Source organism: Dermatophagoides pteronyssinus, unplaced genomic scaffold (genome assembly GCF_027571235.1).
Source record: "Dermatophagoides pteronyssinus isolate colony J.1.1.1.1 unplaced genomic scaffold, Derpt_VIB-CSIC_2022.12 sq0018, whole genome shotgun sequence".
Classification (NCBI taxonomy): Eukaryota; Metazoa; Arthropoda; class Arachnida; order Sarcoptiformes; family Pyroglyphidae; genus Dermatophagoides; species Dermatophagoides pteronyssinus.
The window spans coordinates 510980-527154 of NW_027461542.1; the positions used below are offsets into that span (position 1 = coordinate 510980).

Consider the following 16175-nt stretch of genomic DNA (forward strand, 5'->3'; position numbering starts at 1 on the left):
TTTTGCAATGCGAATTACAAAAACAAAAATTCATCAATAAATGAAAATAATGATGATAGACAAATGAATATTCCTATATAGAGAAAAGAGTATCACCATCAAGAATCTTTTTTTCATTGAAGGTTAAATATATCCTCTATATAGTCAGTTATGGTTGAAAATAATATGCTGCGAAAAACACCGAAAATTCAGTTATTTTCAACCATTTTTCTCTTTCCCATCCTCCTTTCACTTTCAATTTAGTTTCAACAAATCTTCACCACACAAACACATATTTTTAATGATAATAATCAAATTATAAAGGGTAAATTATTTACATATTGTAATTCGTCTTGTTTTTGTTTGTAAATTTCCACTAATATTTTTTATATATTAATTTTTTTGAGAAGAGAAAAAAATATAATTAAAATAATCACAGCATTTTTTTTTTGTAATAGTAGAGGTTATAAATTTCTTTTCTCATAGAAAAAAAACACAGAAGATAATAATAATAATATTTTTTATAAATGTAAAATAATGGATTCAAGCTTTTTTTTAATTTATTGTTGATTTCGATTTTTTTTTTCATTCAAATATCTTCTTCGGTTGCATTCGAATCGATTGGATATTCTGAATCAATTTCATCATCTTGTTCAAGTTCTTCTTCATCGATTTCAGCATCAATTAATTCGTCAATTTCGGCCATATCTATGATCAATGAGGGGTGAAAAACATGAAAATTTTAATTTTTTGTTTCAATTAAAAAAGAAAATCAAATACATACCAATAGAATTATCAATAGAAATATTACTATAATTACTATTAATTGGTCCAGTAATATATGTACTTCGTTGTGTGAAAGGTGTTGTTGTTGGTGTTGAACTCATTTCGGATGATGTATCCAAATGACCAGTATGTATAATTAATTCTTCTGGTGATGTTTGATTTGGTTCGGTAAATTCTTTATGTTGATTTGCTGATCCTTTTGGATCGATATGTACGGCCCATGAAAAATTCAATAAAGCCAAATGTGTTTCACCACGAATTTTGTGTATCTAGCAAAACAAAAATGTTATTACGATTGAAATAAGAAAATGATTTTTCTTTTTAAATAAAAAACTTACTCTACCGATCAAAAAGAATACAACCGATTCTTTAGGTACCATTGTTTTTAATTCTTCTAATTCGGCTAATGATTGATCATATTCTTCCAAAGAAAAACGTATTAATGCACGTTGATATTTAATATTAACATTTTGTGGATCAATTTTTGTTGCTTCATTCAATAAATTTATAGCATCACGTGATTTTTTTAAATGATGCATTAGAATAGCTAAATGACACATTAATATTGGATTATATGGTGATATGTCTAATGCACGTTTATAATTTTGATATGCAAGATCATATTTTTCTTGTTTATAATATATTAAACTAATACCACACCATGCATTATAATGTCTTGGATCAATACGTGTTGCATTTACAAAACAAGACATTGCATTATCTAATTCATCGGCCGATATTAATTCATGACCTAATAATGTATATGCATAGGAAAAATTTGGATCAACTTGAATAGCACGTTTTAAAAATTTTATCGATATTTCATGATCTTTTTGTAATGAAAAACAATTTCCAGCAACACACCATGTTTCTGGTGCTAATTTATCAAATTGAATTAATTCTTGTGATAAACATGATAATTCTAATTCTTTTTGTAGATGCCATAATGCTGTACTATATATTTCTAAACCTTGTAAACGATATGGTTCAATTTTACGACAATTTTTAAAACAATTTATAGCATCTTCATACGAGCCCATTTCAAAATGACAACGGCCAATCATTGATAATACAAATCCAGTATTATAATGATTTGTTGGTAATTTTTTAAAATATTCAATTGCATCACGACAACGATATTCAGCTAAACGTTTATAAGCGATTGCAAATTTTTTTATCAATTCAATCAAACAATTAGCCGATGAACGTTCTGATGTTTTGACACCATTTTTTGCTATATCAAATGGAATAACTATAATAAAAAAACAAACAAACATTTAAACTTAAATAAAAGATCAACTAAATCTCAATAACAAATACCTTGTATGGTGGTTGAATCATTTTCATTATTATTTTTTTTAACAATTTTTTTACTTTTATCAAATGATATTTTACGACGACAACGTTTGACAGGTGTAACTGGTCGATCAACAACAACAAGTTTTTTTGCTGCTGAAGAATTTTCCTTTATTGAACGTTGATCAGAATTTATTAAACGACTACTACGACGTGTTAATATTGATGATGAATTATTTTTAACCGTTACCGGATTGACTAATGTTTGTTCATTATCAATAATCATTTGTGTATCTTGTTGAATAGATTCTTTGCGTCCTGGAAAAAATCAAAAAAATCAAATTATAGAAAAAAAAACATCACAGACATTTTTTGTCAACATACCACAGGAAAATTTTAAATCCAATTTTTCTGCATTAAATAATTGATCAATATCCACTTTGGATGGTTCAATTTGTAATAATTTTTCATATGAATACCATAAAAATGGATTCAATTTTAAGCTTAATGTATAATAATGTGTAGAAGCTTTTGTATCTTCAAGTTTATTAAATAATTGTCCCAATAATTGTGCAACAAATGATGCATTTTCACCATAAACATGAATTAAATCTTCTTTTGAAAATATTCTATCCGATAATAAATCATCATTGATTGGTTCGACTAATAGATTGGCTGCTTCTTCAATTTTACCCAAATGAAAACAACATTTTGCACGTAAAAAATGACAATTTGATGATTTATGTGCATTATATTTATTACGTGAAAGAATTGAATAAGCAACATTATATTTTCCCGAACGATAATATGCAGTTGCAAGTAAGTATAAATTTTCTTCATTGCTTGCTAAATTATAAAAAAAATTATCATTTTTTTTTGAATTTTGAGCAAAACAAAACAAAACAAAACCTACCTTCAGCATAAAGACGTTCGGAAAGAAAAATTGCATCCGGATAGGCATAATTATCCAAAGCAAACCATATGGCTGCCTATATTCGAACAAGAAGAACATTCACTTAAATTAACAAATTCAATCCGAAAAAAACGAATAAATACCTTGATTGGATCCTGTATAATCATGATTCAAATTGATTTTCACTTTCACTATTCAATCTGTGAAATAATTATCAATCAAAGGTGGAAAAAATGAATGAATGAAATGAATGATGATTTGTAAAAATTAAAAACAATCAATCAAAAAAAAAAAAATTCTTATGTTTTAAACGAAAACAACAAAATTCCGTTTTGAAAAAAACAAACAAAAAAATTCAATTTTCACGGGGAAAAAAAAATATGGGCATTGACTGTTCGGATTTATCACACACACACACACAGTGAGGGGAGCGAAAGAAAAAAAAATAACGAGCATATTCGGCAACTATTTACACACACACATCGTCTGTTGGATGAAAATATTTTATTTCCAAAAAAAATGATTTTTGATTTTTGGATTTTTTTGGGTTTTTTTTGACAGAATTCTTTTTTTCTTTTCACTTCCTCTAATTGATACACATATTTTGTTAAGTTTAAGTTTATTTTCACATTGATTCTTCAATTAAATAGTTTTCTCCAATTGAAATTTTCGGAATCACAAAAAAAAAACGATTTAAAAAAAAAAAATTCGAACGGCAAATGAGGAAAAGAAGGAGGAGGAGTTTCGAATTCATGAATTTGTATTTCTCATTGAGAAAAAAAAGTTTTTTTTGATCACGTGATATATACAAATGAGAACGAAACAAAAAACCAAAACAAAACAGACACAATTTCACATCTTTTATCCAGATCTTTATTATTACGAGAAGAAGAAGAAGATGGGGACAAAGAACGAGCTTATCACCTTTTTATTTATCATCATTTTTCGATGATTATGATACGTTTTGTCTTGTCTTGTATTTTCATTTATAACATTTGATTCGAATTTGTTTTTTGTTCTAAAATTCTCGAATTTTTTTTTCTCCTCAATCAATTCAACTAATGACAATCGTTTAATTAGTTAAAATTTTTTTTTACAAATCGAAATTGATAATCATCATTACCGTAAAAGGTCATTATACCTTGTTCTAATCAGCTTACCTATTTCAAATCCATTCAACAACAGCAAAAAACCTGATTTCTGTTGCTAAAATAACCGGAATTTTCTTCTACTTCTCACATAACAATTGACCTTATCATCATTATCATTCGGTCAAAAATATTGTGTGTTTGTGTGTGTAGGTGTATGTGTCATCACCATTATCATCTCTTCCTTGTTCATCAATTCCTATCGGGTGTCTGTGTCTCTCTCTTGGTGTGTGTGTGTTTGGTATTCGTCATCCTGAATGAACGTCAATTCTTCAAGTGAAGCAATAGCAGAAGAAGTTGAAGAAAAAACTGGCTTTTCCTCATCATCATCATCATTGATTTTTCCCCAGACGATTGAGCAACGAACAATTCATAATTGTGTTATGAGTGTGTGTTTTGGTTGAATTTACATGTTTTTTTTTCTGATTAATGAATGAATGAATGAATAAATTTCATCGATAATGTCAAACATTTTAGAACATCATTTGAATAATAATAATAATAATGATGCGGATGATATTGTGATATCGACAAAATCGAATGTTTTGTTGAAAAATTCTTCCATTTCTATCAATAATAATAATAATGATGTACAAGATGATGTTTATGATGATGATGATGATAGAAACCAGTTTACAATCAATGAATCATCATTATTGAATAATAATAATCTAAAACTAAACGATCAACAAGTTTTATATAATAATCATATATCAACATCTAAATCATTTCCCGTTATTCAAAATGATTATGTTCATTCTTTTAACGATACAATCGATTGTTCATCATCGACAACAACAATACCGTTAATCAATCTAACAAACGAATCATTTATACAATTATTTTTTCCAAATTTTGCTCAACAAATATCAACAACAATAATGAGTGGTTTGAATTGGATCAATCAGATAAATGCTGCAACATTGTTTCAAAATATTTGGACATCATCTGGATTTTTACGTCGTCGATTTTCATCATCTCAGTCATCATCACAGGCATCATCACCAATACCGACAACATCACCGATAAATAATGAACAATCAAATAATATTCAAGATGATTTTACATATAGACAATATAAATTTGCAAAAATTTTAAATGGTACAATACGATTACAAACACTGAAACCATCTGAATTGATTGAATTATCAAGTTTTGGTTTAGTTGAATTAGATAATGATATTGAACCGGGTATTGGACATGAATTTCAGGTATTTTTTTTAAACAAAAACAAAACAAAGCAAAAATTTGAATGTTTGAAATGTTTAACATTTTTTTTTCTATCAAAAATTTTTTCTTTCTTTTTTTTCCATTTATTATATATAAACAAACAAAGCGATATGAAAATGATAAAGCAACTTGGTGTGATAGTTGTGGTGAATTTCTATTTCCATCAGTTATGGATGATAATAATGTTGGCGGTGGTGGTGGTATCGATGATGATGATGATTCGAAAACAAAACAATTTAATAATAATAATAATAACAATGGAGACGACCACGATGACAACGATGTTGGACAAAAAAATTCATCTACATTAGCGACAACAACAACAAAAACATCAGTATCCATACAAGCTGATCATTTATTACGTACTTATTTTCAATGTACAAAATGTAAATATATATGCCATTGGAAATGTTTACATTTGATTAGAATTGATTGTCGACAACATTCACCACAATCAACAATGATGATGATTCCAATGATTCCATCGTCCAGTAATAATGATAATAAAACATTGAAAACAACAACTGAAACGTCGACGTTAAAATCCGATGAAATTGATAATAATAATAATATTGATGGTGATGAAAATAATTCGGATATATCGATTATAACAACAAACAACAGTATCGATTTGGAGAATAATCAATCAACAGCAACATTGTCAACGGAAACTTCATTTGCCGATGATGATGATAATGATGAAAGTTCAGACAATACGACAATGACCACTAGCAACAACAGTATAACATCCGTATTTATTGATGATAATATTGATGAATCGAAAAAAATCAATGGTGAATCGAATAATAATGTAAATCAACAAACAGCAGCAGCAGCTAAATCATCATCTTCATTGATAATTGAATCCTCATATTTAATAACACCAAAAATCATATCGGATTTACGTGCGAAAATTCTTAAATATAATGAACGTGTTCGTAGTCGTGGTTCTGGTTTAGGTATTACATTGATTGATGAACAACGTTGCCTATTTCGTGGTTTTTTACGTGTACATATGAATTTAACACGGCCAATAAATGTTATTGCCGGTAAACGACCACCATCAATTTATGATATTATTAATGATGAAGAAAATAATCAAAATCAACGACGTACATTGACTAGTTTCTATATGCCAAGAGATACGGTAAAAAATATTCATATTACAAGTGATAGTACTAGTCTACAGGTAATAAAAGCAATGTTAAAAAAATTTAAAGTTGTTGATAATCCACAAAAATTTGCCCTTTACTTACGTCGTCGTTTTCCTCAGGAAGAATTGAATAAAAATGGTAATAATGATGATAATGATGATTCAATAACCGATGATACAAAAAATCAAAATGAAATGACAATCAATAAATTTTTAAAAACAGCCGGTCATGAACATAGCCTTAAACGATTACATGATCATGAACGACCATTAATATTACAGCTAGAATTTGATAGTTTTGCATATTGTTCGGTTGATATTGTTTTACAAGAAAATGATAATGCTGATATTGCATGGGATGCATTTGAAATACCAGAATTAAGAAATTTTTTAAAAATATTAGAACGTGAAGAATATGAACATTTACAACATGTTCGTGCACATTATCATGAAATGCAACGTATTTTAAAAGCATTAATCGATTATGAAGAAAATAGATTAATAAAAAATTCTTACCGTAATAATAATAATAACAACAATAATAATAATAATAATAATGATACCGGTAATCAATCCGATAATAATAATAATAATACCGGTAATATTTTAGCTGTAACAAGTTGAAAATAGTTTATTATTATTTTTGTCCATCCAGAATGTTGTAATTTTTTTTTTTTTTGTTATTGTTTAAAAAATATTTTGAATTCATCAATTATATATCACATTATGAATTTAAATAAACAAAGTAAATAAAATTTTTATTTTTTTCGAGTTACAAAATAAAAAACCGGAAATTGATTTTTAGTTTTAAAAAAAAATTACAAAAAGAATTTTTGTAATTTTTACAAAAAAAAATTCCGATATTTATGAACAGTGAAATCGAATCAATGAAAAGAGCGACATTTTTTTTTCTTTTCGGAATGCGCAAACTCACTTTCAACAAACTTTTGTCTTTCTTTTTTTTTTGTTTATATTACGCTCCATGCTCCATGCATCAAATCCACCATGTTGTTTGTTCAAAAAAAGAATAAATGTCGCCATGCATGTTTTGTAAAAAATTAAAAAAATCCTGGTCAACAAAAAATAATTTAGTCAAAAAGATTTTTCAGTTTCTTCACCACTTTCTTCACAAATGATAACTGAAAAAACAAAAATAATCCATTACCATGTGTGGGGTGATTACTGTTTGTTTGTGGTTTTCCGTGTGATATTTTTTTGCTTTCAATCGACAAAAATCGACGATCAAAACAATTCAATCATCGAATCGAATCGATAGTTATTGAATTCATCAGAGAGTGTTATTTTTACCGTTACAAACAAAAAAAAATTATTGATTTTTTTTTTGGTTGAAAATTTTTTTTCCCCTTCCATTCGAACTGTAATAAATAATTAACCTGTGCATGTGTCGGTCATCTTATTCAAATTGATTGGATTTTCTTTCTTTTTTTCAAAAAAAATCATCATATTCATGAATTTGTGAAACAGTTTTCATCATTTTAAAATTTAAATTGGCAAAAAGAAAAAAAAATCCAATATGACCACCTTGGTTACGTCCTATATGAATTGATTTGTCATTTTCACTTTCATTGCGTTCATATTTTTTTTTTTTTTTTGCTGTTTGTTGTTGATACGCCATTTTTTTTCATCAAAACAAAAAATTCGAATCGGTGATAATCAGAACAAAAAAAAATGTCCGCTACAACGAATGTGTTTGATATAAATCAACCATCAACATCACAACAAAATCTCGTTCAATCATCATCAACAACAACAACGGATGAAATGAAACCGAAATTAAATCTTTCGGATTATCGACGACAAATTCGTAATCGTCGTCTAATATCGAATAGTAGATTGAATCAAACATCAAATAATGGTAATGGTAATAAATTACGTAAATGGAAAAAATTAAATCTACGTCGTTATGCAAATAATGATGATGAAGTTGATTTACAAAAAGTTATCTATTCATGTTCATATCAATATTATTCGGATGATTATTTAATGCGTATACATCAAATATTAAGTAATGATCTTGATTATCATATTGGTTATCAAAATTTTGATGAACAATTAACATTAACAACACATGACCAGCAATTGATTGATGAATTTGAGATAAATACATTTGAAGATGTTTATGATTTTGAATTATATTCAAAACAACAATCATTAAATTATATTGAACAAATGATTGAAAAACGGCAACAGGAAAAATATCAAGATCAATTGGCACAGGTTAGTTATGATGAACCGGATCCAAATATTTTACATGCAACATTTATTGATCCATTACGTGTTGAACAATTAACGAAACGTAAACGTCGATGTCCACGAACAACATCAACAACAACAGATTATTTATCAATTTGTGAACCAATTTTAGCCGATGAGGAAGAAGAAGATGATGAAGATGATGTTGGTGATGAACGATTACAATTAGCTAATGGCCATAATGAAGCAAAATTATCGAAAATTCAATCGATTGGAAGAAAAAAATTTCGTTCAAATAGCCAAACAACAACATCGACAAATGATTTAAATGGTAGTGATTCATCATTTTTTCCTGAATTATTTACCCGTACATCAAGTCGTGGACGTGTTATAAAACCAAAAAATAATGATCAATGGTTATTAGATATGGAAGAATTGGATGCATTGGATGAAATTATTGGTGCTTATGATCAAAATGATGATCATTTTGATAAAATGAAATCTACCAATGATGATGATAATGATGGTGATGAAAACATCCGACAACAATCAACAATGATGGAAAAGAAATCATCACCGAAAGAATCATCATCATTATTACCAACATCAAGTTCTCGTACATCGATATCACCATTTCGTGCGCAAATATCTGATAATAAAACTCGAACATCATTATCGATTCATAGAAATTATTCAATATTAAGAAATGGAAAATATTCATCATCATCATCGTTATTATCACGTCCAAATAAATGTCGTTCACTTTTAGCACAGCCATCATCATCATCATCATCGACAACAACAACAACAGCAGTCAATCAAACAAAATTACCATTAAAAATACATAATATATCTTATAATGGTTTACCAATGAAAATGAATGGTGATAGAAAATTATTGTTTTCACCGCAACAACAACAACAACAATGTTCAACAAGTAAAAAATATGAATCAACAACAACAATGATTTCATCGGAAGAATCAAAATTTACACCAATCGTACAGTTGGAAGAATTGGATACAAAAATAGATTCCGATAATGATCGATCTAATGATGAAAATAATCATCCTGATAATATTGATACAAATAATAAATTTGAATATCCACCGGATAGACCGAATAATTTACAACCAGCAAAAATATTTTCACGTTTTACACCAATGGGTTGGAAATCATTTTTAATTAGTCAAAATGATACGAAAATTTATGAATTTAATTATGGAAATTTAGGTAATGATCGTACAGTATTTATTGATACAATAAGAAAAATTGGTGATAATATTGATGAATCAATAGCATTTGATAATAATGATAATCAGAATAATAATAATAATAATAATAACAAGAATAAGAATAAAAAATGTAAAAAAATACCATTTTCATTTTCGGAAGTACCATTTTTAAATCGTCTACAACAATCGGATAATGAATTTCGTTTATATTTAAGTACAATACCAATGTTATTGAATATGTTGAATCATCGTGATAATGAAGAACAATCAAAACATTTTCAAGAAAAATCGGAAAAATATATTAATATTTTAGGTAGATTTTATGAAAAACATTGTCAACGGCGAATGAAAAAAAATATAATAAAAAAAAGATCAAGGCAATCATTATTGAGAAGATGGCTTATGAATGATGTTCAAGAACAATATTCACTTTATTCATTAAAACCATTTGATGATGTTTGGAATGCAAATCAACAACAACGTTTAGAAATATCGAAAAAATTTCAACCAATTCATACAACAATTAATCGTTCGATGCCAATTGTACCGAAATCTGCTTTTCCAAAATCATTTCAATCATCATCATCATCATCATCATCATCAAAATCTATTTCATTAACACCGAAACCGATAACAGTAACACCAACAATGACAGCCAAAGTAAATTCAAATGGTCAAATACAATTATTTCGTAAAGAAATAACACCAATCAAATTAACAACACATCCGAATAGATCAACAATTGGTTCGAGTGCAACAGCAACAGCTATTGCTGCTGCTGCACAAATTCAAAAATCAAATCAGAATTCTCAATTACCTGTTGTATGTAAAATTCCAAATAATGTTGGTTTTAAATTACATCAAACTTCGTTTGATACAAATATGAAAACTATTCAATTGATTCCATCGAGTATGTTTTCATCATCCTCAGCATCATCATCATCAACAGCAACAACAACATTAGCATCAACATCGCCGACATCAACAACAACAAATACGAAACCAATATCGGTTACATCGAAACCGATAATATTTCGTGTACAACCATCATCATCATCATCTGCAATTAATCAAATTGTACAACAAAAACGAATGGCCGAAGATCAACCAGAACAACAACAACAACAACAACAGGATCAACAGCAGCAGCAGCAGCCACCATTGAAAAAGATAAAAACTGAAATCAATGATGATGATGAAATAACAATCGTACATGAACATATACCAAAAAAACCGATCAAATTGATACAGGTAATGTTTTTTTTGTGTCAAGGAATTCTTTAAACCAAAAACTAATATTTTTCCATTGCACTTATATTTAGGTAAAACGAACAATCAACAATACAAAACAAAAATCTTCAAATCTTCAATTGAACATTTTGAATGATGAGAAAAAATTCTTTAATATACTTAAACGTTTACCATTGAAAAAACGACGTATAGCATCGAAAGTTTTAATGATGTATATTTTTGCTGCTATTATTGTTAAATCAAGTAAGTTTTTTTTTATTTGGAAAATTTCTTTTTTCGTAATTTATCATTTTTTTTTTATTTTCTTTGAAGAGAAAAATTCGACATCGAATAATAATCAAAAGAAAATCAGCAACCAAAATGATAAATTCAAAAAAGTTTGTAAAACAAAAAAACTATTTTCATATTTTTTTCTCATTAACATTTTTTTTCTCGTCATTTTAGAATGAAAATTTCGTCTATAATATGGATTTAGATTGAAAAATATGAAACTTTGATGCTGAAATCAATTTTTGTGATTACAAAATTCTTAACACATTCATCTCATTCGTTCAACTGGCTAATCAAACACACACACACAAGTCTGCAACGAAATAGCCTTGGTTTAATTTTTTTTTTGAAGCTCAAATTATTTTTTTTTCTGGATTAGTGATATTCAACATGAATCTTTAATTTGTTTTGAGAAGAAACTCGAGAATTTTTTTCCTCTTTTTTTTTGATTTAATTTGTTTGTTTGTTCATATTATTGATGATTATATTAAGTAATTAATTAATAAATAAATAATTTTTTTGTTTGTTTGTTTGAAACTTATAAATTCGTTATAATTTTATTTATTGAAAAATTTCGATTTTGATTTATTACTGGTTTTGCTGAATAAAGTTTTTTTTTTATTAAAAAAAAAATAGAATGTTCTGGTTTTTTCATCGAAACATATTGAAAATAACAACAAATAGTCCGGAAATATTTACAGGTAATGGACCAGATGCAATACCATTATCATATGTATCAAGTCAATTATTAACACAATTAGATCAAATACGTAAACAAATATTACAAATAATGTATGATGGTCAACCAGATGCAACAAAAGATGAACGTTTAAATGATTTATTAATACAATATTTTAGTTTATTTCGTGGTTTTATTTATTTACCAAGTGAAACAATTAAATCATGTGATGATTGGGAAAAATCAAAAAAAATTAAACATTCTGAACAATATTGTCGTTCACCATTACGAAAATTATTTCGTTTTAAATGGGAAGATTCATGTTCCGAATCAGCAATATCCGGTAATGATTGTTTATTTGAATTAACATCAATATTAATGAATTATAGTTTATGGTTAATGGATTTTTGTCGTACCGTATCAAGAATATTACCATTAAATTATTTAGCACAACATGTACAGGCATTTCAAAAAATTTTAAATCGTTCAGCTAGTATTTTCAAATATATTCGTCAATATTGTCTACCATATTTACCGGAATTATTAACAATGAAATATGATTTAGATCCATTAATAATCGATACATATTATTATCAAACAATTGGTGAATCATTGGAAATACAATTTTTAAAAATATTATTAGATATGTTGGTTGATCCATTTGAATTTAAATTAACTGATTATGGTGGCCCATATGAACCAAAATCAATTGCACAATTAACATTGATTGTTTCACGTAATTTTTATGATGCATCTGAATGTTTAAAAAAATCTTTAACAGAATCATTAAATAATGATAAAAATGAAACAAATTGCTATAAACAATGGTTAACATATTTAGAATTAAAATATTATTATTATCAATCATGGAATATAATATCATTAGCATATGATCAATGGTTACAAATTAATAATAATATAAAAAATGATCAATTACAAATTGCTAAAGATATTATTGAAGCTGATCGTTATCGTAAATTATGTAAAACATGTATAAAAAAATATAATACAAATCGTCGTGATAAACAACGTGAAGATCGTATTAATAAATCAAGTTTTTTAGCTGAATTACGTTTATATATACAGATGATCAAAGATCAGATACGTACAATGAAACGTGCATCAATTGAATTTGAATCATTTGATTATGAAAAAAAAGATGATATGGATAAAATTCCTTATAAATTACCATCATTTGATGAAATTTGGAATGTTAGTTTGTATAGTGAATTTGGTATACATTTAGATCAAGAAGATGAAAATGCATTAGAATTACAAACACCCGATATTAAGGAAGAACGAAGGAAAAAAAGTAAGTTTTTTTTCTTTTGTTATAATTTTTATTACAAAATTTTAATTGTAAAATGATATTTACCCTGTTAGAAAAACGAACAAAATTACAAGCATTAACAAATTGGTTAAAATTTAAATCAAAAGATATAAGAAAAGGTGGTGATAAACGTCAACAGCAACGAGAACAAAAACAAGATATTAATCTAAAATCACCAATGCCATATGGTGGTTATAAACAAACATCAAAAAAATCAAGAAAAAATATAACACCATTAACCGTACCGGTTGATGATTATGATTATGATGATGGTCGTCAAAGAAAACAATCATCATCTAAACCACCAATACGATCACAGAAACCGAAATTATCACCACCCATACAACAACAACAATCAACAAGAGGAAGTATACCTCCGCCACCTCCTCCTCCGCCGCCACCTCCAGGTAGAGGTAAAACACCACCACCTCCACCACCACCTTCAGGTAGAGGTAAAATACCACCTCCGCCACCTCCGCCACCACCACTTCCACCTTCTACAATAACAATCGAAAAAAGAAAGGAAGGAAAAGCACCGTTATTATTTTCAGGTAATACATTTCAACAGGAATTATTGGCAAGAATTGAACAACAACAACAACGTGGAAAAATCGGTACATTTATGCAGCCAACAAGACCACCACCACCGGAACAACCATTATCACCAAAATTTAAACGACCAACATCACCTATTGATTTAGTTGCAGCATTAAAACAACGTATCGGTGAATTACGTGATGCAACAGGAAGTAAATCTTTGGATGAACCATCAAGTAGTGAATCGGATTCATCATGGTTAAAATCTAGTAAATGTTAATGTTTTTTTGTTTTTTTTGGTGGGAAAATAAAACTTGGAAATTTTATTTTTTAAACAAAAAAAATTATCAAGATGAAGATTGACGACTATTTTTATCACTTGGATAAAAATCGAATTCGAATTTTTTGTGTGTGTGTTCGAAATTGGCATGCGCAATTCAATTTTTCCTTTTTTTTTTTTGGTGGCGAATTCGCCCAAAACTAATATTCGATTTTTTCATTTCGTTCGAAAAATTTCATCTTCATCATTCATTTTTCTTTTTCATTTATTTCTTCAAATTTTCTTCCATTTCAATCAATCAATCAATCAAAATAACATTCGAATGTATGATAAAATTCGTTATCAAATCATTAATCTTTACATCAATGTATGTGGTATTGATGTTGGTGAACAATATGTACGTATGATGTCAAAAGAAAGGTTAAATAATCGGCTTGGTTTGTTGGAAAATTTTGAAAAACAAGTATTAAAATTACGTTCAATTTTAAATGAAAAAATTGTAACTATCAATGATAATGGATCAATAATATTGAATGATCTTTTGATGAAATTGGATAAAATTTCTATATGTTTGATGAAATTATTCGATGAAACATATAATGAATATGAACAAAAATGTTCATCCAACGATAATAATATTATCATTAATATTGATGATACTACTAATAATGATTATGATGATGATAATAAAATTGTTGATCAAAATCCCGAAACAATTACAAATCAAATGGAACATTATGATATTAAAATCGATTTTCAATATGAAGATTTATTCGATGATCATCAAGATGATAAATATTTAGATTTAGAATGGAAAAAATGGTTCAAATTTAGTAATGAAATGTGTATTAAACTAAGGATTTATTGTGTCGATCGTTTTGATAATGAATTATCAAATGAAATGCGTAATGAATTGAAACAAATATTAAACATTCCGAATGATTGGAATAAAGAAAACAATCAATCAACCAAACAAATTGATCAATTTATTCAAATGATTAAAACATTACAAGAATTATGGTATGTTGTTGAATCTGTACATGAAACAATAATGAAAAATGGTTGTCATGATTATTTTATATGGTTATGTGGTGAATTTTCCAAAATTCTTATATTTCATAACAATGCAACGAGTGCAAAAGATTCATTCACATTTGTACATTTATTCAGTACAAAATGTCGTATCGTATTTTTTGATTTTTGTCGTGAAGGTATCTATCAAGGATATAATGATAATATACGTATGATCAATTCGGAATTAATAACAAAATTATGTCGTTCTGATTTCTTACCAAAAAATCTGGTTTTTGTTTGCTGTAAATATCTACTTAAATTGAAGAAAAAAATTCATATCAAATGTTTTATACGAATAATTCAATGGTTTGATTTGAAATTATTTATACATTTTCTAATGAAATCATATACAAATGAATCAAAACAAAAATATATTCGATCAATATTTGATGATATTGATCATATTATCGAATCCAAACATCAATCACCTTCTAATCATCAATTATCAACCAAAATGATTTCAACATTGAAACAAATTTTGGAATTGAAAAAAAATCTTTAGTTTAATCAAAAAATCAACAACAAAAAAAATGTTTTCAAAAAAAAATCGTTTTTATCCTAATCCTGTCGCCATCTATTATCGATTGACTAATATAATTCGAATGTTTTTTTTTTTTGGTGTGTGTGTGATCAAAACAAGAAAAAAAACAAGTTTTTTTTTCATTCATTCAAACTGTTCCACTACGAATACTGAAGTTGAAATGAAAAAAATTATTTTAAAAAAATTGAAATAAAAATCCACAAATCACCACCACATCATTTAGAAGTGGCAATGATTTTTTTTTTTTTTTGGTCACTTTGT

The 16175-nt window shown here is 27.2% G+C and overlaps 4 protein-coding genes across 4 annotated transcripts; 3 read left to right on the top strand and 1 right to left on the bottom strand.

Moving 5' to 3' along the window:
• Positions 1 to 255: 255 nt before the first annotated feature.
• Positions 256 to 3483, bottom strand: Cdc27 (cell division cycle protein 27). The gene is made up of 7 exons (XM_027347233.2): positions 3118 to 3483; positions 2975 to 3050; positions 2446 to 2907; positions 2086 to 2379; positions 1104 to 2017; positions 764 to 1034; positions 256 to 687 (listed from the first exon to the last, which is right to left on the bottom strand). Exons 1-7 carry the CDS (start codon positions 3139 to 3141, stop codon positions 569 to 571), a joined length of 2160 nt encoding a protein of 719 aa, XP_027203034.2. The 5' UTR covers positions 3142 to 3483; the 3' UTR covers positions 256 to 568.
• Positions 3484 to 3658: 175 nt separating this feature from the next.
• Positions 3659 to 7154, top strand: LOC113796884 (uncharacterized). The gene is made up of 2 exons (XM_075822620.1): positions 3659 to 5333; positions 5459 to 7154. The coding sequence occupies exons 1-2, from the start codon at positions 4584 to 4586 to the stop codon at positions 7127 to 7129; spliced, it is 2421 nt and encodes an 806-aa protein (XP_075678735.1). The 5' UTR covers positions 3659 to 4583; the 3' UTR covers positions 7130 to 7154.
• Positions 7155 to 7490: 336 nt separating this feature from the next.
• LOC113796936 (uncharacterized) lies at positions 7491 to 14319 on the top strand. The gene is made up of 3 exons (XM_027347232.2): positions 7491 to 11208; positions 12158 to 13464; positions 13536 to 14319. The coding sequence occupies exons 1-3, from the start codon at positions 8195 to 8197 to the stop codon at positions 14297 to 14299; spliced, it is 5085 nt and encodes a 1694-aa protein (XP_027203033.2). The 5' UTR covers positions 7491 to 8194; the 3' UTR covers positions 14300 to 14319.
• A 171-nt stretch (positions 14320 to 14490) lies between these two features.
• LOC113796932 (uncharacterized) lies at positions 14491 to 16139 on the top strand. The gene has a single exon (XM_075822624.1). It carries the CDS (start codon positions 14622 to 14624, stop codon positions 15873 to 15875), a length of 1254 nt encoding a protein of 417 aa, XP_075678739.1. The 5' UTR covers positions 14491 to 14621; the 3' UTR covers positions 15876 to 16139.
• The last annotated feature ends 36 nt before the right edge of the window (positions 16140 to 16175 follow it).